General features: G+C 43.1%; 1 protein-coding gene and 1 long non-coding RNA gene across 4 annotated transcripts in view; one reads left to right on the forward strand and one right to left on the reverse strand.

The window, feature by feature from the left end:
* The first annotated feature begins 11 nt into the window (after positions 1–11).
* Positions 12–12,073, forward strand: LOC148686796 (uncharacterized). 2 transcript variants are annotated; one of them, XR_015948022.1, is made up of 3 exons: positions 12–217; positions 9,850–10,143; positions 11,066–12,073. It is a non-coding gene; the product is annotated as an uncharacterized LOC148686796 (long non-coding RNA). The 2 variants fall into 2 exon arrangements; XR_015948021.1 differs by lacking the exon at positions 11,066–12,073 and having other exon boundaries at positions 9,850–10,374.
* The window catches only part of FADS6 (fatty acid desaturase 6), a 24,909-nt gene continuing 9,446 nt past the window's right edge, over positions 7,286–22,748 (reverse strand). The window contains exons 3-8 of one of the 2 annotated variants that reach the window (XM_060271857.2): positions 19,470–20,028; positions 17,015–17,181; positions 13,992–14,172; positions 11,328–11,515; positions 9,941–10,120; positions 7,286–8,538 (exon numbers count right to left, since the gene is read on the reverse strand). In XM_060271857.2, coding sequence (XP_060127840.2) covers positions 8,389–8,538; positions 9,941–10,120; positions 11,328–11,515; positions 13,992–14,172; positions 17,015–17,181; positions 19,470–20,028 — 1,425 coding nt within the window. In that variant the 3' untranslated portion in view covers positions 7,286–8,388. Of the gene's footprint in view, positions 8,539–9,940; positions 10,121–11,327; positions 11,516–13,991; positions 14,173–17,014; positions 17,182–19,469; positions 20,102–22,748 lie in introns of both variants that reach the window. The other variant, XM_035104409.3, reaches the window with a different exon arrangement.

Consider the following 22,748-nt stretch of genomic DNA (forward strand, 5'->3'; position numbering starts at 1 on the left):
CCCGGAAATTCAGAGCGCGGCCACGGAGGAAGCACGTGACGGAATGCGCCTCTCATGCCTTGGCCAGGTGGCTGCGGAACTCTATGGTTCTTCTGAATCAAAATCAATACAAATCTGACGTTCTGCCTCTCGATAACTAAAATCCTGGCTACGCCTATGGCTACGATGATGGAGAATAACCACACTTGTCCAGCCCGGAGTTGTATTCTGTTCAACAGTGAGTCGACAATTGACTGTCCATGTGCAGCAGTAGCCCAGCCTCGTAATAGGGCTTTAACCCACCCTGGTCCATACTAATTCTTTGCACTTCATCACAAACTGAGCCATATGATTTGCAGACAGCATGCATAAATTCCCTTGCTAGAAACAAAATAGATTTGCTTTCTCGTACACCAATAGATGTGAAACGTAAATGTGCAGCCGTACAATGCAGAAGTGCAAATTACATGTAGGCAGTCTATATTATTGTGGTTATTATTATTATTTATTATTATACCCCTCCCATCTGACTGGGTTGCCCCAGGCACTCTGAGCCGCTTCCAGCATATACAAAAATGTAATAAAACATTAAACGTTAAAAACTTCCCTATACAGGGCTGCCTGCATGTCTTCTAAAGGTTGTATAGTAACTTATCTCCTTGACATCTGATGGGAGGGGGTTTCACAGGGCAGGCGCCACTACCAAGAAGGCCCTCTGGCTAGTTAATGATTAATACAGCCTCTTTCCTCTTCCATTGAGTTCTACCTTAACATTAGCTAGATAAGTGTGGTGCTAGCTAAAGTGTGGTGCTAGCGGCTGCCAGGCGTAAAAAATGTTTAGACTGGATCACTGATGTAAATGATATAAGACCTTGGTGTGACGCCTGAGAATGCCAAGCCCTAAGAGTTACTTATCTAGTAAAAGGTAAAGGTAAAGGGACCCCTGACCATTAGGTCCAGTCATGACCGACTCTGGGGTTGCGCGCTCATCTCGCATTATTGGCCAAGGGAGCCAGAATACAGCTTCCAGGTCATGTGGCCAGCATGACAAAGCCGCTTCTGGCGAACCAGAGCAGCACACGGAAATGCTGTTTACCTTCCCGCTGTAGCGGTCCCTATTTATCTACTTGCACTTTGACGTGCTTTCGAACTGCTAGGTTGGCAGGGGCTGGGACCGAGCAACGGGAGCTCACCCCGTTGCAGGGATTCAAACTGCCAACCTTCTGATCAGCAAGCCCTAGGCTCTGTGGTTTAACCCACAGCGCCACCTGCGCCCCTTACTTGTCTAGTAATATAAACTAAATAGTGCCTTCTGAATTGGGTGCAAAATGCTGTCCAATCACAACCAGTCTCATAAAACTTTTAACATCATATAACCTTTATAGTGTCAAACAGGAAACACTTATTTCATTTTTGTTCCACCATTATGCCTTTAGGAGGTATGCATTTCTCTCCCTTGCCTCATTTTACCTTGATAAAATCCTTGTGAGATAGTTTAGACTGAGAGGTGGTGGTTGGTTCAAGGTTATTCAATGAGTTTCATGGCCAAGCGACGGATTTGAAGCTGGGTCTCCCCCATCCTTCTCTGACACACTGATTTTTCCATAGACTCACTAGCTCCGCATGTCAAATGTTAATGGTAAAACTGAAGGTCGAGATACAGCTGGAATCTTTTCTGGTCAACCACCCTTTATGGATGCTAATCTGAGGCATTGCTGTTCCAGAGTTATCTGGAACAGTACTATAGCTTGGTTCAAAACAGAACTTAAGTTCAAAACAGAACTTAATATACTGTATTCCAGTCACCACCCGCACAGCAACTCTGCCCCCACCCCCAAAAGCAGAGAAGAACAAATGAAGGGGCCACTAGCCTGTTGGTAGTTATACATGTAATTTTACAGCCACCCACCTACAAAAATTAAAAACAAAAATTAATACAACAACAAAGGCAGGACAAGAGCAGTGGATCTCCTAAGTCCTAATGTTGAGCTATGTGGAGATATTTGCAAAGATGTTTCCTGGCTCTTGAGAAACCAGGGGAGCATTCCTTTTCATACTGAGCCTCATAAAGCTTTGGAAAGCAGAATGCTATTTATTACTTTGAAAGTTTCTTCACAGCTCAGTTCAACAGGGCCAAGCCCCTGCCCCCCAGTTGAACACAACAGGACTTTGTGTGCATAGGGTTATGATTGCACTGTAAATCATGTTGTTTCCAAAGAGGTATCCAGCCTGATTCTGTGCATGTTTAGTTGGAGAGAAGTCCATTTACTTTCAAGTAAGTAGCAGCATTCTCTGTGATACTGCAGTATTTGCTCAATATTCAAGTTGACATAGCTGTTTGTTGTCCTGCCCCCAAATCTGGCTTCCTTACTCACAGCTACCTCCCCCCTTTTTTTTTTCTTTTTGGTCATCAGTTATATGTTGAAGGATTTTTTGTTTTGTTTTTGTTCCCAGGACAAACCATGCCTTTAGAAGTCTATTTTTATTAAAGACCTTGAAGCCATAAATAAATACTTCCTAAAAGGTCTGCTAGATAAACCACTCACAGAAAGAAAAAACAAGGCTAGATAATTTATCTGCCTAAAATAGACTATATTTCCCCTTTCATCTTCTCTTGAAGTCATTGATCTGCAGAATTGCCAATTATTCAAGATTTCAGCACGAATGATGGGAAACGTGCCGCAGCACAAATATTGCTAGCTCTGTCTGTTCTCCCTTAATTTAATAGCCAAGAAGAGCATAAAAACATGACCTAGGTTTATTTCAAGACAAGCTGTTGCAATCCACTACTTGTTATGCCACAACATGTGGGTTTTTAGAACATGGAGTATAATGCAAAAATTATATTCGTTATAATTTCTAGTATGTTCTGATTTCTCACTAAGCTGATACACAGTTATCTAGTATTGAATCCTTCATGGCACTTCCTCAGTAACATATTGCAATAAAGAGAGTTTCCATGAAGTTGGGATAAAGGGCAACACAAAATGGCACCATGTAGTAGCTTCCTGAGGAGGATGAGCAAGATCTACTGCCTCTGAACTTGGAGGGGAGGTAATAATACAGAGCCATCGTGACTAGTAGCCATGGGTAGCTTTTCCCATTGATGTGTAAAAAAACAAACAAACCCATTTTAAAGCCATCCCTGTTTGTAGCTATTGCCAGATCTTGTGACAGCATATTCTGCAGTTCGGCCATGCACTGTGTGAAGATGTATGTCCTTTGTGTGTCCTGATCTCCCATCATTCGGCTTTTGTTGGATGACCCCCCAAGCTTTGGTATTATAAAAGAGGGATAAAAACTTACCCACTTCCTCCACACCATTCATAGTTCTATAAACCTCTTGTAATGTCCTCCCTTACTCAATAGAATCAGAGATGGAAGGAACCACATGGGTCGTCTAGCCCAACCCCCTACAATGCAGGGTGTTTTTTGCCCAAGTTGGGGCTCAAACCCACAACCCTGAGATTAAGAGTCTCATGCTCTACCAACTGAACTCATAGCTGCCAAGTATCCCGTATCCGCCGGGAAAACCCCTTCTTTCTTAGCGTTTCCCGGCAGTCTCCCGTTTAGCGAAAAATCCCGGTATTGTCCCTTAAAACGGGATACTTGGCAGCTATGAGTGGAGGCGAATGCAATTGTTAGCAACCCTAATTACCCGGCCATTTTTCTGGTGCCGCTTGCCCTTCTATGGGCACCAGAAAATGGCGGCGCCGGCGCCGGAAGTCGCTTCCGCGCATGACCGGAAGTTGCGTGACGCGACTTCCGGTGGCACTTTGCCCTTCTATGGGCATCAGAAAATGGCGGCGCCAGCGCCGGAAGTCGCTTTTACGTGTTTCCGGTCATGCGCGGAAGCGACTTCCGGCGCTGGCGCCTCCATTTTCTGATGCCCATAGAAGGGCAAAGTGCCACCGGAAGTTGCGTCACGCAACTTCCGGTCATGTGCGCGCTGCCGACCCCGGATCTTTACGATCCGGACTTGGCAGCTATGACTGAACTATCCTAGATTACCAGTAGATCATATTTTTTGTAAACTAAAAATCTGCAAATGTTTGTAAATGTTCATCGGGGGTGTTGCTCTTGCCCCCCTGATAATTTTGGCTGCTCTTTCTCTGCAGCTTTTCCAGCTCTTAAATCTAAACCATGTCTGTCTAGACCAGCCTCTTGTTTCATGAAACAGCCAGTTGGAAGATTCTGGGGCCTTACAAAGCACCAAGAGCATAGTCTTCTCCTGTTTGTTCTCCGTGCCTGGTAGTCATTTAAACAGCATATGAAGCTGAAAGTTTATTATCCATTTAGTCCCCTCCCCGGCCCTGACTCCAAATCACTTTAGTCATCAGAGTGGTTCATAAACATTACATTTATAGGTGCATGGTTTCGACCTTCCACAATGGCAGTTCTTCTGACATATATCCAAGCAAGCACTGCTTTCTGACTATCCTGCTGGCCTGACACAATTCTCCTGAAGTGTGAGGGACTAGCTGATTTTTTAAGCGATCTGTTTCAAATGCTGGGTCCTGTGATAGTTAATACCATGGCTTATTGTCATTGGCAGATTTAGCCTTCATAAATGTGCCTAATCCAGTTCAAGAAGGCTTCCAAACCAGAAGCTACCATCACATTTTGTGGTAGTAAATTCCACAAGTTAATATATGTGCATTGTGTGAAGCATTTTATCCTGTCATCTGTGAGTTTATTGCTAATGAACTTCATTGAATGACTGCCCCATTCTCATAGTATGAGAGAATATCTGTTTTCCCCATTTTATCCACTCTGTACCCCATTTTGTAAACTCCTCAATGATAGCAAATTAATTATATGAGCAAGCCCCTTGGATCCCCATTCAACCTGCAGATGTTGGCTAAGTATGCAATCTGTTGGTTAAACTCCACTGGTTAGAATGGGATTATAAATAGACATGCATAGGATCGCACTGCTAATCTCTGTGTGGCGATACTATAGAGAGAGGCATTATTTTCAGTGGCAAGCAAATTTTTCTTAAAAACTTCACCTGCATGCAGTCAGTACGATTTTACTGCAATAGCAACTGCTGTGTATATGAACTGTATAGTTAAACTTTATTCTGAACAAGATCAGAGCTTGTCAGCAGCATGTGGCATTGGGATTATGCCAGCAGCATGTGGCATTGGGATTAACCTCTTCACACAATCTGAAATGGTATCGAAATAAATCTCAGTTTAATCCTCTCCCCCCCCCTTGCCCCTTGATTTTGCTGCCATTGGATTGGGGGGCACTGTGGTCTTTGTAAACCACAGAGGAAATTCATCATGATGATTAATCAAGCCTTTAATGAACAAATAGAGAGGAATGGATGGGAAATTAGATCAGCAAAATCCACCCTTGTCAGCCAGTTCAGGATTATTCTCTACGCCGTGTTTGCTTCTCCTCTGAAATGATAAAGCCTTACTTTCAGTTGGTGACTATTAAGTAAAAGTTGAAGTAAGTGCGTTGCTTTGAAAATATTGTGATGAATACTCAGATTTTATTATATATGTGTGTGTGTGTAACAAAAGGCCAACAAATGACCTTTCAGACATTTGTTGAAGTATGACTTCCATCACCCCTGTTCTTTGGGCTTTGCTGATTAGGGATAATGGGAGCTGGAGTCCCAGCAAAATCTGAAGGGCTGCAGGTTCTATATCCGTGGCTTCCAAGAACATTCAGGTTTATCTTCTACTTCTAGAACTTCTTGTTCTTGTGGCATACTGCTTAATTTGCCATGATTCATTTGCTGGTAAACAGTGAAAACATTGCAAATCAATAGTTTCAAAACAGACCTCACTCTGAGCTTCCAGACATTATCAATGACTTCTTGTATTATCTTATATTCCATCCTTTCAGCACTCACCTTTTTACATCCCACTCTTACCCTCCATGGAGTAGGAGCTCTGGAAGTGGGGTGATAGCTATAGCTATAGCTTGCCATTTCAGAAATCATAGAATTGTCATAGTTAGGATTCCTTAACCATGACTTGGCATCATGTCTGACTTGTACCTATGTATCAGTCATTAAAGATTTGTATTATATGCTTGATATGTTGTTGAGGGGTTTATATTCTTGCCATTTGGATGGGGGGATCATTTGTTCATAAACGACAACAATGACTTTCGTAATAAAACTTGCTATATAGAAAGACCTTCAAATTTGGTCTATTTTGCACTAGGTAAGTTCAAGTGAAACATACTCTGTAATGAATATTCCATTCAATATCCACTAAGACCAAAGAATAACAGCTTCAGGAACTAGCTGAATTGAAATGAATATTCAGAGCAAAATGAATTTGTTATCTTGGTCTGGCACAGCTACTGTGTTGCTGAACTCTTGCCTAAGAGAGTGAGAGCAGGCATCAGGCTCCTATTTGCTTCAAAGTGATCTTCCTCTTCTCTTCCTTTGTCTTCCTGCCATTAACTATAATTTCACAGAACATGTTCACCAATTCAATCCAAGGTTGATGCAAGCCAGCTTCCCCTAATAATGCATGACTGCAAACCATGGTTTTCAGAAGAACATGGTTTGTGATGATATTCATGTAATATTCAACTATAGCTAAGGCAGGGGGAAATCATTCTGAAGAGAGGAGGCTTTGTCTCTTCTGTGATGGCTTTGTTAAAATGTTAAGTGCATAGGAGCCAACTCCTAGGGGCTGGGGGTCTTTGCACCCCGCCAAATAAAGTATTTGAGAGTTGATGGGCATTTGCCATCCAAATGATGCACATGCACCATGTCATTTGATCAATTATATAGGAGAGGCCTTACTCCCCCATATTTTATTCAAGTTGGCACACCCCTGTTTAATATGTTGAATACTACAGAATACTGTACTCACATTCACATCTCATCCTGATTTTGTGCCTCCAAATATTTCCACACTTTTTCTCCCTCTCAAAAATACCTTGCCTCGTACTAGATGCTTCATGAACCTAGCTGTACCAAGTGATAACAAATGGCACATTGATTACACAATACTCAACACTTGAAGCCAGATTCAGGATGACAGGGTTTTTTTTATAAATAAAAATCATCAATGAAATCCATCAAATCATGGATACGTAACAGAGCCTAGTCGGCTGTCCTATTGCAAAAATTTCACTTTAAAGTTCAGTAATACTAAATTTGGAATGTCGGAGCAGTAGTGGTTATCAGAGATTTCAATATCCTGACTACATCTGTGATAGCTCATACCATGTTCCACCCCATCTTCCCTTCCTGCCTCTGCTACCTGCGACCTTGCAGATGCTCCAGATTCTTTCAAAAGAAAATAAATTAGGCAAGAGACGCGGATGTAAATTTGCATTCCCAGTTTTATCTCAAGAACGCAAGTTCTCCATCGCAGAAAAAAAAAATGGGGGGGGGAGGGAATATAAGAATTCATTTTCTTCCATCCCCTTCCCCCCAATTGCATAATAATTTCTACAGCAGCAGTCTTTAATATAGGCTTCCCCCACATCGTCATTCTTGTAAGAAGTCTACCATCCATGGGTTATTGGCTGTCATCATTTGCAGAGGTAACTTCCATTTTGGCAGTTTGAGAAATTTGCCTTCAAGGCCCATCAATCATTCCATGGAGAAGTATCACCTTTTCAAATGTCCTAGATTGGAGGCTTGACTTAACAAAGTGATTTAGCTAAATTTAACAAAGTCCCTGAGTTTTCTTTTCTGCGCTGGGACAGGAGTCAACTTGATCTTTCATGTGTTACTTTCCCCCTTGCAGACAGAACCTCCACGCATTTCATGTTCTGTTGTAATGTATGGAAAGCAGTATGAAATTTCCTCTATTGTGGATTCATAAATCAGCATCAATCTGATCTGAGCTATACACCAAAGTTGTGCAGGGGAACAGCACTCAACCATCTTGCCGTGTGCAAGTGCTTCCTGACATGAACATTACATTTGTTTAAATGGGGGGGGGGTTAGGATAACGCATGACCCAGCCGTTACAGCAGGAGTGGCACACTTGTGGCTCTCCATTTGTTGCTGAAACATAACTCTCATCAGCCCCAGCAAACATGGTTAGGGATAATGAAATTCTAATCTAGCCATGTCTTGATTGGAGGGTCTGCAGGTTCGCCATCCCTACCCTATAATTCATGGGAAGGATGCATCAAAGTTGTTGGTGTGCAAAATTAAAAGAGAGCGGGGAGGGGAGTCAAGGTATTAAAAATATCTCTTCTATAGGAGCAACTGATCTCCCCTTTGACACATCACTGAGCAGATGCAGTTTCTTATCCAAAAGGTTATCTACTTGTCCATATGGAAGATATTAAAGACATGCTGGTGTTCCCCTTGATAGCTTGATCCAGTTCCTAATCTGAATTCTAAAATTCTTGATCCTGGGAAAGAGCAGTCTTGCCTTAGGTTTATAATAGCTGTGTGTCCTAGAAGAGTCGTCACTGAATCCCAACAAGTTCAGAAATAGGTGGTGCGTGAACCATTAGTTCTTCATATTTGGCCAGGAACAACTTCAGGCGGGACCAATAAGAATCCTCATTGTATGTCAACTTCTTCTCTTTCAAGTACTGGGAAACAATTGGCTTGATCTAAAAGGGAAAGGCAGCATTAATTAGCATTACTAGTGATTACTAATATTACTAATATTTCCAGCAGTTAGGATAGCCCCTAAATCCCTCTTGGGACCTCATTTGCCAGCTGCAGAAGCAAAAGACGGGTGTGGTTAAACAGCATGCCCTTCAACATTTCTCCGATGAAAATAGGGACATCCTATTCAATAAATAGTTATTATTTTGTTTATATCCCGCCCATCTGACTGGGTTTCCCCAGCCACCCTAGGTAGCTTCCAACATATATAAAAACATCCAGTATACCTGAAGGAGCGTCTCCACCCCCATCGTTCTGCCCGGCGCCGAGGGTCTTCTGGTGGTTCCCTCGCTACGAGAAGCCAAGTTACAGGGAACCAGGCAGAGGGCCTTCTCGGTAGTGGCACCCACCCTGTGGAATGCCCTCCCACCAGAGGTCAAAGAGAACAACAATTACCAGACCTTTAGAAGGCATCTCAAGGCAGCCCTGTTTAGGGAAATTTTTAATGTTTGATGGATTTCTGTATTTTAATGTTTTGTTGGAAGCCGCCAAGAGTGGCTGGGGGAACCCGGCCAGATGGGCGGGGTATAAATAAATTATTATTATTATTCATAAAACATTAAACATTAAAAAACTTACCTATACAGAGCTGCCTTTGGATGGCTTGGGGGTCACATAATAGGACTGTCCCTGGAAAACAGGGACACTTGAAGTGTCTGGAACAGTCCTTATGCCACAAATATTTGGCAAGTGGCTGGGGGGGGGGTTGTCCTCCACTTCCATCACAAAGCAGCCCCAGCTCCAGCAAAACTCTTTGTTGTTGACCTGAGTTAAAGGCTCAGGCCCCAAGTATCTGAACAACCACATCCTTCCCTACAACACCTCTCAGCTGTTAAGACTGGTGGGAATAAGGGTGTTTGGTATTTCTGCTGCCCTCAAAACTAATGTGATGTGGTGGCCTGGAAGCCAGCATTCCTTGTGACAGCCCCTAAGTTGTGGGATTCCCATGGCACCAAGGTTTGTCCAGCATCTTCAATGTACAGATTCCATTGGATGCAGAAGACACTCCTCTTTACCCTGGTCTTTGATAGCTGAGAATGTAAATATATACCTGCCTCTGCCTTCCTATTTAAACTGCATGGGTTTCTTATTTAAATTGTATTTGTTGCAGATGGCTGCATTGTTGTAACCTCCTTTTGGTGAGGAGTGGGTAAGGAAACCTATAATGGATAGAATAAATGCAATTTCTTCTATCCCAAGAGGAGATGTGACCTTGACCTCTCATGAATTCACTTCCTTCTTAAAACCACCAGGCATGTCCCCTTCGCCTTACTCATTCCACATTCAATAGACACTCCTGCTTTCTAAAGACCCAGCACGTCCATCCGCCACCCAACTTCGCACCTTCAGGCACATGTTATCAGAAAGTGTTGGGAAGAGATGATGCTCCACGTGACAGCTGATGATCGAGTGCCCAAAGGCCCAGTCCAGCAGGGGATTCCGAGGCAAGTTCAGAACGCCGCAGCTCATCATGTGAATCCGTTTGGGCTTTTTGTCAGCTGCGAACATTGGGAGGCCAATATGCTACGAGACAAAACCACAAAGAGGTAGCTGCTGCTGATCCTTCCTAAGAGCTCGAGAGGAAGCTTAGCTGCAGAAGGAAGCATCTGAATAATAGCAATAAACCATGTTTCCAGATACATTGCAGTGAACCCCACTCTCTGGTGGAGAAACAGTAACTCGCTCAGAAATGGAACAGACCCAGAATTTTGCATTAAGTAATTCACTACCTGCATAAAGGCATGGATGGGGAATAAATTTGATTTAGTTCACACAAACCTAGCTAATTTGTATGTTCTGAAACAATTTGGAAACTGAAATGCAAGCAAGCCTTCCAAATTCGCACTTCTCTAAATTCTGCAACACTGTACAGTTTAGCAACACAAAAAATTATAAATAATGCACTTTTCAGGGGAAATGTGGCATAAAAATGCACATATTAGTGAGATTAATAGCAAAAAATTATTATTAACATATAAAGGGGAAATCTTGCAAAAACATGTACATCAAGCAAGATGTACATGTTTTTGCAAGATTTCATTTAAAAATCTGTATATTAGGAGAAATGCATGCTAACATTCTATTTTTTGTGAGGACTTCTTTTCAACAAAGTAAAAAGTAATGTAGGAATGTAGTGAACTGAATTTAAGGGGGGGGAGAGAAACTGCAAGAAACCTAAATGGACAGATTCATCCATCCATATACAAAAGATCACATCAAGTATGGATGCTGTCAGATATCTGATGCAGCCTAATTCCATGTTTACTTGCAATATTGCATCATATGTACTTGGAAATGAGTTTGTTTATAAACTACATTACACTTATCTTATTTGAGTGGGACTTATTCTTAATTGAGTGCACAGGATTGCAGGCAAAATGCATACTTTTAGAGAGGCATCTATATTTTTGTTTGTGTTAGTGTAGTTAAACATGCAACCAATGTTTCATTGTTCCATTTCCTTTGCAGGTTTTGCAGAATCCCATCCTTTAACCTACTTACAGTTCAGTCTTGTGCATTCCCATTCAGAAGCTGGTTTTGCTGAGTTCAGTGGGAGTTCAGATATGTGTGTGTGTGTGTGTAGGATTGCAGACTAAACATGTCAACAGTGGGAAAGAGCAAAGCATTTGCCAGATGTGTTGGGTGTTTAGAGTCACACGGCCTATTGCCGCAAGACCATCAATTAGTTAAACAACAAGAGAGCCCTTGATACAGAGTTGGTAGCATTTACCTGGAAGATATTAACATGGATGTAAGGGTGAGAAAGGAGAGCTCGTGTGACCAGCATGCAACTGAGAGCAGACCACATGGACTGGAAACCTGAGATGTTGATCAGCAGCCAGTAATGGGAGTATAGGCCAACAAACATGCAACAGAGCGTCCGGATGGCTGTCTTCAATTCAACTTCTTTAAGCAAGCCTGTGGAATCAAGAATCTGTGAATGTAGCAGCTCTCAGGGCTCTTTCCCTAAGCTGCTACACCATAGGTGGGAAGTCATATTTCTGAGGGGCACCTGAAGCTCTGCCTCATGTGGGGCAGTTTGCAGCAAGGCTCCGTTCCTCATCCTTCTCCCTGCGAATACTACAGGAACAGTCATTTCTATTTTTGAAGCATTTCTATATAGCCAAGCAGTGGTGTTAGGAGAGGGGGTGTTCAGCTCTTTTTCCTCATCACATTTCCCTAATGGCCTCCTGCTTGGGAGCTCTGTGGCAGGGGAAAATATAGGCACAGCATCTGTCCTGGTATGCTTTCCTCTTTGTGTGTGTTGGGGGGGGAGAGAGAATTTAGAGTGGGGAAATAGTTCAGGTAAGATCAGTGGCTTGCTTAGGCTTCCCTCCCCACAGAAAAACGCATCAACAAAAAAGTAGCCAATGGAAGATGCAGATCTGTGCAGAATTAGCTTCTGCTCACTTATGTAGGTGCAAATTTAGAAATACTATAATCGAAAGAGAAATAAAACATACCTCACTTCAGATGAAATGATTGTTAAACATTTGACTGAAAATTAGGAAAAGGTGTGGATTTTGTTGAGTGGCATCGAGGTACTCCTCAGTAAAACTAGTTTTGGTAGGATGTGGTGAATGGTTCTATTCTGCACTCAAGGTCCACCTGCCTGATCATAATATTTAAGGTCAGGAGTATTTGAGGTCAGATGAGACTGGCTTAGCAACCCTGTGGACGCAGGTTTTTTAGAGATATGTGGAATGGCCTGTTTGCTTGCTTCAAATAGCTAGAATTAGGTTCTATAGGCCTCTCTCTCAGCCTGTGAGAACACTTGATCCAAATTAAGTAGGTGAGACTGGTTAAATAGATGTTCTTGTCTAATGGAAGTGGATTAGACTAGTATACTACATCTGAACCCATGGAACATGAGTTGAGAAACCTGTGGGTCATGGACTTTCTAAAGTAAACCAAAAGTAATTTTTGTTTTTAATCTTTAACTGGTGTGATGAATAGTTCCTAAAACTTTTTGTTTTCTTGACGCTAAAAATAAATTATTTATACATACATACATACATACAGACCCTGCCCATCTGGCTGGGTTTCCCCAGCCAATCTGGGCAGCTGCATTGATACTTAAACCTGAACATCAGAAATGCTCGAGTCTTACATTTTAATGCTTGGGAACCACATTTGTGCAGCAGATCCAATGACAGTTCACCACAAGGTGTGGGCCTGTGCATCACAGACAAGCTGTAATAGTCACTCAAAATTGCTCCCTGTATGAGCACCTTGTGGCAAACCGTCACCAGATCTGCTACCAGGATCAGTGAAGCAAAAGATGCTCTGAAATTCACTTAGTCTAAATAAGAAATAATGTATTTACGATATGTATCAATAGTGATCCGAGTCTATGCCATCAATCCCCACATTTACAAACCCCAGGTAGGCAAAATTCAAGCTTAGCCATTCCACTTTGGTACTTGCCAAAACAGACTTCGTATTGAATACTTTTTTTCATGATAATGACCTATGAGTATTTTTAGTACTGCTTGTAAAACTGTACGCTTTTAAAACAATATTGCAATATCCTGTGATCCGATGGTTAGTGTTCTTAGATTCCCATAAACAAAAATGGCAAATAGCTTTGTAAGTACTATAAATATTTCAACAAATAATTCCACATTGATAGAAGCATTAAGTGCATTTTTGCTTCGATGCCTCATGTACTGGTTATAAAATAAGCACAAACTTGAAGTTAAAATGCGTGAAACCTATGGCTGCCAAAGACCTAAGGTCCAAAACTCATAAAGGTAAAGGTAAAGGGACCCCTGACCATTAGGTCCAGTCGTGACCGACTCTGGGGTTGCGGCGCTCATCTCGCGTTATTGGCCGAGGGAGCCGGCGTACAGCTTCCAGGTCATGTGGCCAGCATGACAAAGCCGCTTCTGGTGAACCAGAGCAGCACACGGAAACGCTGTTGACCTTCCCGCTATAGCGGTCCCTATTTATCTACTTGCACTTTGACGTGCTTTCGAACTGCTAAGTTGGCAGGAGCTGGGACTGAGCAACAGGAGCTCACCCCGTCACGGGGATTCGAACCGCCGACCTTCTGATCGGCAAGCCCTAGGCTCTGTGGTTTAACCCACAGCGCCACCCGCACCCTCCCTGCGACAGTGAAAAAAATGACTCACACCATACCAAGTAAATTTCGACTGGTGGGTTGTCATACCGAAAAGGTTTAGAACCGCTAGAGTAGCATATCTTTGGTCCTTTCCCATCCTCTTACTCTATGAGGCAAAGAAAAAATGCTACACATACTGTGAGATACAATAACCAAAAATATCTTAATGAGTGGAGAGACTTAAATCACCTTCTGCATGCAGATTCTTAAAATTGTCTAGGATAAATGTTCTATTTGAAAAGTAACAGGATTCAGAGGAGAGCAACGTACCAATGGCTACAAAAGGGGTGAGGATGGGCACTGCGATGGGTGAAATGAACATGTAAACATAGCGGTTCAGGAAGGGAAGCTTCCATGTGCTAGAGTCTCCCAGGCCGATGACATTTGTGTAAGCGTGGTGGATTTTCACATGGTTGTAGGACGCCTGTTCTGCCGTGAAAGCAGTGCAAACCTGGGACAGAAAGAAATGGTAAATAAAGGAACACTGCCCACTCATGTATGTAGTATATATTTATCAAGGGCTCTCAGAAGTGATAATATTATAGAATTTTACATGAGGCTGCAAGCCTTGTAAGCTCAACAAGTCCTACTAGGAGATAACCTCTAGAACACTGCTGTTTAATAATAATAATAATAATAATATATTATTTATACCCCGCCCATCTGGCCGGGTTCCCCCAGCCACTCTGGGCAGCTTCCAAAAAAACAGAAATTCTAAAATACAGAAATCCATCAAACATTAAAAGCTTCCCTAAACTTTTAAGGCCTTGAGATGCCTTCTAAAGGTCTGGTAATTGTTGTTCTCTTTGACCTCTAGTGGGAGGGCATTCCACAGGGTGGGTGCCACTACCGAGAAGGCCCTCTGCCTGGTTCCCTGTAACTTGGCTTCTCGTAATGAGGGAACCGCCAGAAGGCCCTCGGAGCTGGACCTCAGTGTCTGGGCAGAACAATGGGGGTGGAGACGCTCCTTCAGGTATACCGGACCGAGGCCGTTTAGGGCTTTAAAGGTCAACACCAACACTTTGAATTGTGCTCGGAAACGTACTGGGAGCCAATGTAGGTCTTTTAGGACCGGTGTTATGTGATCTCGGCGGCCGCTCCCAGTCACCAGTCTAGCTGCCGCATTCTGGATTAGTTGTAGTTTCCGGGTCACCTTCAAAGGTAGCCCCACGTAGAGTGCATTGCAGTAGTCCAAGCGAGAGATAACTAGAGCATGCACCACTCTGGAGAGACAGTCAGTGGGCAGGTAGGGACTCAGCCTGCGTACCAGATGGAGCTGATAAACAGCTGCCTTGGACACAGAGTTGACCTGTGCCTCCATGGACAGCTGTGAGTCTAAAATGACTCCCAGGCTGCGCACCTGGTCTTTCAGGGGCACAGTTACCCCATTCAGGACCAGGGAGTCCTCCACACCCGCCCGCCTCCTGTCCCCCACAAACAGTACTTCTGTCTTGTCAGGATACAATCTCAATCTGTTTTATGGTAAATGCTCAAATTACTTAATTCAGCATAGCCTCCCTGATTCAAATGTGACTGTGTTAGAATGAGTAGTTTCACAATAGGGTCCATAACGCAACAATGAGGATTTTCACCTGTTTGCATCACCCGAGGGTCCAACTACACATTAAACGTAGCTTGTAAACCTGTTTTGAAGAGAAAGGACTACTTGGAGAGCACAGAAGTGGCTGCTGGGGAAGGAAATTTCATTATTTGACTTCTCATTGGTTTCCTGTTCCAGATGGCTCCCCAAAAACACAACCCTATGCATATCATCTCAGAGGCTTAAAACTGCAGCCTAAGTGACTTTCTTCACCTGCAGTTACACACGTGTGCAAATATGCATTAAAGATCATACCCCAGACCCTCCCCTAGGCTCTTTTTTTTAGTACAGGTTATCCCAATTTCAATTTCATATAAGATTCGGAAATTGTTGCAGGCAATTTGAATAACTTCATTTTGCAAAATAAAAGGGCAAGGTTGGCTGTGAATTTGTTTTATACTCAATCTGAATCAAGCAGTTGGGAATTTCCTCAATCTTGCAATCTTATTTTGACATCTTTCAATTAGGGCAACTGTTCTCTAAAGCTTTGCCAGGTTCAACTACACCTTGAGTAGAGCTGAAGTTTCACAGACGCCACAGATTCACCTTTGAGAGCCACTCCTTGAATCTTGCTACCCAGGATTTGTGAGAAAGCATTTAGCAATCCCTTTGCGAGGTGTGCCGTGTTGATGTGGCCTAAAGGTTATAAAAGACTGGTGCCTCGTATGTTGCCTGTGCTGCCGACGCCCTGCCACTCTCCATTTTCAACACAAGATAGGAAAACGATGGACATAATGATGGAAAGAACTTCTTTCAAGGGAAATATTTCTATATTCAATGTACCCCTATTTCAGAGCAACCTTTCAAGAAAATGGGAGCTTTTTCGGATTTCTCAGTTTTTGTCTGACCCTACACAAATATTATTTCCTTCTTTTCTGAGGCTAAGACAGCGTAAGAAACAGATATGGGGTCAGATCTATGGAGCAAAATGTGGCACATGAACCCCCTTGACCACATTCTCCACTAATCTCCAAGATAACTCTCAAGTTCGTTCATTGGTGGTTTTATATGCCAGTTCAAATGGTCCACTTTCAAGGCAATGGTAATGCTTCATGTTGGCAGAAATGCAACAAAAGATGCAACCTCTGGTGGAGATTGTCCTTAGAGGAGATAGAGTGGTACTGGATCCCGTTAGGTTTATTATCTGTATTACATGGAGGGAAATGCTGGTGCTGTTTGTAACCCCCTAATCATTTATTTGATGGTGAAATAACACCTAGTTATTTCACAGGGACGGAAAGATGCTTTCATCAATTACTTTAGATCAGGCTTCCTCAAACACCCTCCAGATGTTTTTGGCCTACAACTCCCATGATCCCTAGCTAGCAGGACCAGTGGTCAGGGATGATGGGGATTGTAGTCTCAAAACAGCTGGAGGGCCTAGTTGAGGAAGTCCCAGCACAAATTGCAGTTTCTAGGATCCTTTTTCTTTGGGGGTGCTTTAAATGTAAAGTGTTTATGTAAATGTAAAACGTGCTTTTAATGTAAAAGGAGGGGGCAACTGCAGCTGAAGAAATAGCCTCACACTGCCACACATACATACATACATACCGTACGTACGTACGTACATACATACATACATACATAGCTTTCCACTCTCCTTCTCTAAAATAAAAGGGGGGAATGAGCTGAGATGAGTCAAACCTCTTTGCATTCTCTCACAGAACAGGAGCTGCTGAAAGCGAAAACGCACCTCAAGGAAGAATATGGCCCATATTTTCCCCCAGGACTTGGACTCTGCCAGAGCATTGTGGGTGGCCAGGTGGCTCCCCTTCACAGCGAGGGTTTGATGTACCACACCCAAGATGGCAATGCCCAACAGGAAAGGAAACAGATTGTCAGAACGCAGAAGCAGGAACCCTGGGGAGAGAGAGGAAACATTTAGAACCTTCTGCTAGAGGTAATCAAAGGACCTAGAAGGTCCATGGTCCTAACCAGCTCTATCATGATAGCAACAAGGACCTTAGAATTATTTGGGCTCAACTCATAGCTAGAAAGGAGGTTGATCATACTCTCTGGTAGTCAGACAGAATCAAGACACTTGTGAAGATAAGGGTCACACCTGCACCATACGGGTGAAACTCGGAAAATTAGAATATCGTCGAAAAGTGCATTTATTTCAGTAATGCAACTTAAAAGGTGAAACCAATATATGAGATAGATGCATGACATACAAAGCAAGATATGTCAAGCCTTTATTTGTTGTAATTGTAATTATTTGTCATTAGGCAGGTCAATTATAAATGGAATGGAATGAATGAAATGTCATAGCGGTGTTTATTTTTATTTTTGTATTATTGTAACTATTTGTTTTATTACTGTGGAATTTCCAAAAGAAAGCATTTGTCAAAATTAAAAGAAAAATAAATGCACTTTTCGATGATATTCTAATTTTCCGAGTTTCACCTGTACATTTAAAGCACATGACGTCCCTAACGAATCCCAAGAACTGCAGTTTGTTAAGGGTGCTGGGAATGACAGCTCTGTGAGAAGTAACTGACCCTTCCCAGAATTCTTTAGAATAAGCCATTTGCTTTAAATGTATGGTATGAATATGACCCAAACTGAATGAAGCCTGGACACTTTGAATTGAGGGCTGCCCAAAAGTGGTTTGTTTTGGGGTCGGTTTTTGTTTGTTTGTTTGTTTGTTTACCCTAGCCGTGTGGTTTTTTCTTTTTTTCTTTTTTGATGACCCAAATAGGCATTAAAATGAGAGGCAGATCTTTTGCAACTCAGTGTCGTGTAGGTGATGCCATTGTGGCATATTTTGCCACATCATTGGCAGGGTCAGGATAAGCAACAACTTCCATGTCTTTCAAGATGGTCTAGTTCAGGGTTTCCCAGACTTTGGTCTCCAGCTGTTGTTGGATTACAGCTCCCATCATCCCTAGCTAGCAGGACCAGTGGTCAGGGATGATGGGAGTTGTAGTCCAAAAACAGTTTGGGAAACACTGTTCTTGTTGGACTTTCAAATGTACTCAGCTAAGTCAATGCGAAAGAACCACAGATACATTGTTCTGTTCCATTCTGGAATTGTTTAAGGCAGGCATCCCCAAACTTCAGCCCTCCAGATGTTTTGGACTACAATTCCCATCATCCCTGACCACTGGTCCTGTTAGCTAGGGGTCATGGGAGTTGTAGGCCAAAACATCTGGAGGGCCGCAGTTTGGGGATGCCTGGTTTAAGGCATATTTATCCGTTTTTGCTGTAACCCACCATGGGACCTCATGTTGAAGGAGGGATAATAAATAAATTTTCATGCCAGTTGGGACAGATATGAAGGAGAACATCCTCCAGACTCTTCAGCTGGTTGAGGAATAGTCTGGTCAAATACATCCCAAAAATTAAATTCCCAGAGTGTCTCTGTCCCCTGTAAATAACCTCATACCACCTGGGCACTCCATAACTGACCTTACTGTTAGATAGCACTGATTTTATGATGCAGGATGACTAACGAGCAGGGGGTCAGGCTGTGCAGCAAAATAGTGACTGATCTGAAATTCACCAGATTAGCTCTGTAAAAGCACCTGCCAACATCAATGCAGATTTCCGAAACCACTGCAGTAATGTTTGCTGTGACTTGCTGTGTTCTTGCTTGATCCCATTTGCAACATACCCACTGAGCTACATTGGAGAGCTCCTCCACAAAGAAGTTTCTACGGGGAATATCTCAAGATTTATAATAACATCAGCACAGTGTTGCCCTGAGTCACTTTTCAATGTGGGAAAGCTCCACCATCCTTTTCTTTTGCTTAGTCCAGGGACTATGCGGCCGTAAGTGGTAAAATGAAATAGTAGCCCTACCCCCCCCCCCACCCCATGCTTTGCTAAGGACGCAAGGACGTTAAGGTACAGTACTTCATGCTGTGAGGGTCAGAGACAAGTCCCAGGGCATTCTAACCAACCCATCTCTCAGCAGTCAGGCAGATGCCCTAGAAAAGCCTCTGTGCAGGGTAAGACTGGACAATGCCCATGCCTTGGTAGCTCAGCAGTTGGCAACCTATGCTTTCCCTTCTTTGATCACATCACAGGGCTTAAGATCGGTAAGCTTTAAGGTATAATAGCACCAGTCAAGAATCACAGGATTCCCCAGCCTTCCTCCCACCCCACTCTGCAAGTTCAATGAGCACCTGAGGCATTCTCCTTACCTACTGGCAGGGAGAGAATGTTCAAAGCGATGATTGTGCCGTCAATGCCATGCCTCTCCCACCAGCTGCTGTTCTTCACCACATCCTGGACCATTTCAGAGAGCTCCCGCATCAGGGATTCCTCAGACCTCCTCCCTCCAGTTGGCTCCAGGTCCTCCTTGGCTGGTCTTTTAAATATGCTCACCTTGTTTCCTTGGGGAGAAGTGAGACTTCCATCTTTGCCTAGGCCTGAATTGCCTTGGGGGGCCCTTAGGCTGTGTTCTTCTGAAATCTCCTCTTCCGAAGGGCCTTCTCTACTGGAGCCATTTGGCAGCTGTCCCTTGACACCTGCGTCCTCTCGGCTTGGGGAGACCCCTTGTCCTAGCCTCCTCTCACCTCCATCCTGGCAACCGTTCCCCTCTACTGGCACCACCTTGGGGCTTAAAGAAGACGCTCCCTGCAGTGGTCCTCCGCCAGTCACATCTGCTGCCTTGGGCTGCTCCTCTTTCCTTCTCTCTGGGCACCATTCCTGGCTGTTGTTCTTCAACAGCATCTCGCCCTGCTGTGGCTCCATTCTTCCCTGCAGAGCACAGGACACTGCAGAGTGAGAGCCAATGTCCTGGTGCTTCCGCAGGATCAAATAACAAGCAAGGCTGTCCCAGCAGGAAGGAGAGAGAGAGAGAGAGAGAGAGAGAGAGAGAGAGAGAGAGAGAGAGAGAGAGAGAAGAGTAATGCAGGTGGCCTTCTTGGCAGAAGTGCCCCAGTGTGCAGTCAGAAATGCTCACTGGGCTGTAAGCTCATGTTGCTTCGCTCTAGCTTGGAGAAGTTGGCCCCGGTCCCATCCCTAGGCTCTGCCCATTTTATCAGCCTCTGCTCTGGCAGCTTCCACCGCTCCCGTTCTGCTTGTGTCTCCATCCCAATGGGGCCGTGTCCCTTGCCCTTGTCTCTCTGTGTCATTAAGAGCAGCTTGTTCAGGCAGGAACAGTGCTGCTCTGCTCACCACTGCCGAAGGACATGGGAAGGGCAGGGCAGCGGGTATGTTTGAAAAAGGGAGCGCGGAGCTCTGCTGGAGGCAAATAGGAAAAGCGTAGAGGCAGACCGCAAGAGAGAGACCCAGGACTATCACATCCCATTCTTAAAGGGCCATTCCTGATATTAAAGCAGAACACTTCCCTCTTCAAACATTCCTGGATCTGCAGTTTTAAAAGTATATTCTAAATACTTACAGCTCTCCATCATAGCTGCCAAGTTTTCCCTTTTCTCATGAGGAAGCCTATTCAGCATAAGGAAATTTCCCTTAAAAAAAGGGATAACTTGGCAGCTATGCTCTCCATCTGTGTGTAGCACAGATGAATGTACAGTTTTGTGGATGTGAGGAGAGGGGGGGTCACAGTTGGAAGAGTTTATTATGAACGTGGATTACTATTGTATTATTTTTCGGTATTCAGCAGAACCCTCATTACTCCAACCTGATTTGTGTCTTCCTTCATAATAGAAAACCTGTGTTGGTGTAAACAGCTTTTTCATTTATCTTCTTAGCATAAGCCTTTCCCACAATGGCTCAGGGGATTTATTTAAAGGGCTGCCGTGCCAGTTCTGAAAAACTTTTTTTAAAAAATCAATTCCTCTCAAATCATGAGACTTTATAAATGCCAGTTATAAATGTTGGGAAATTATTAGTATTGGCCCACAGATATGGCCAATATTAAAGGATACGAGTAGATTTCTTTCTGTGTGTGTGTGTAGGCATATTTAAAATAAGCTAATACCTAAACACAAACGTATACCATACACAGAGAGAGAAGAAAGCACTATAAAATTCATATTAGTTTCCTGATCTCTGGCCAGTCAAGTAGCCTAGGGCTGTCATACATCCGGTTTCCCCGGACATTAACGGGACTTAAAAGGCAGAATAGATGTCCGGGGTGGTGGTTTGTCCTGGAACTTAGGCAAGTCAATAGAAAAATTCTGGTGCTTTTTTTCTTTTTCTTTTTTGTCTTTGTAAACAGCAGTTTGGGGTGTTTCCTTAAAAAAAGCTCAACAACCTTCAGGATGTCCTGGTTTTTACTTTTGGAAATATGACAACCCTATAAAAGAGCCAGTGTTGCATAGTGGATTAGGACCTGGAAGACTAGGGTTCAAATCCCCACTCAGCCATAAAGCTCACTGGGTCACCATGGACTGGTCACTGCCTCTCAGTTTAACCTACCTCACAGGGTTGTTGTCAGGATTGAATGGGTATAAGGAGAACCATGTATTCCACCTTGAACTCCTTGGAGACAAAAGTGTGATGTGAATGTAATAAAGAAAGAAATAAGCTGTTTGGAACAGGGAGGGGAATCATGAAATTTGCCAGAACAGATTATGGGAAAAGGGTCACCCTTTTCTTTTTAATGCCCCTGCTTCTGTGCCTTTTAGCTGCAGCCTGGCACACACAAATTGAGCAGGTAAATTATGTATTTTGTGTTTTTATATTGTGATTTTATGTTGTGAACCGCCCTGAGACCTGAGGGTATAGGGCAGTATGTATGTATGTATGTATGTATGTATGTATGTATGTATGTAAATAAATAAATAAATAAATAAATAAATAAATAAATAAATAAAATACAATGATAATTATAGACCCTCCAAGTGTCCCTATTTTCCAGGGATGTACCACTTTTATAGAAGTCATTCAGATTTTTTATTTAATCCTATAACATCCCGCTTTTCTTTAGGATGTCCGTATTTTCATCAGAGAATTGTTGGAGGGTATGGAGTTATCTGACCCCTGAGCCATCTGATGGCAGCCCTATGTTAGGGAAGTTTTTAAAAAAATGTATAATGCCTTATGTTTCTTATATATGTTAGAAGTCGCCCTGAGTGGCAAACCAGTCAGATGGGTGGGGTATAAAAAGTTTGTTTGTTTGTTTGTTTGTTTGTTTTTGTTGTTGTTGTTGAATAGGACATCCCTATTTTCATCAGAGAAATGTTGGAGGGTATGATGATAATAATATAAACAGCTGGATAAAATAATATAAACAGCTGGATAAAACAGCTGGAAACTCAAATTGCAGGCTATATCACATAGGCCACAGGGAGAGTAAAGGAAGACAAGACGAGTTGGAGGAGAAAAGATATGGATGGGATTGGGAGGGAACGGAAGGGGGTCAGAGTAATAAAGAAGACAGATGTAGGCAGTGGAAACAGCAAAGGCGGCGAAGAGAAACACAAGCTGCGTATTTAGGCTGGCAGATATTGCTTCAGTTTCCCAAGATAAGCTGAGCAGGGTGTATGTAGGACGGGCATGTACTGAGA

This window comes from Zootoca vivipara, chromosome 2, assembly GCF_965207765.1.
Source record: "Zootoca vivipara chromosome 2, rZooViv2.hap1.1, whole genome shotgun sequence".
In the NCBI taxonomy this organism is placed as follows: domain Eukaryota; kingdom Metazoa; phylum Chordata; class Lepidosauria; order Squamata; family Lacertidae; genus Zootoca; species Zootoca vivipara.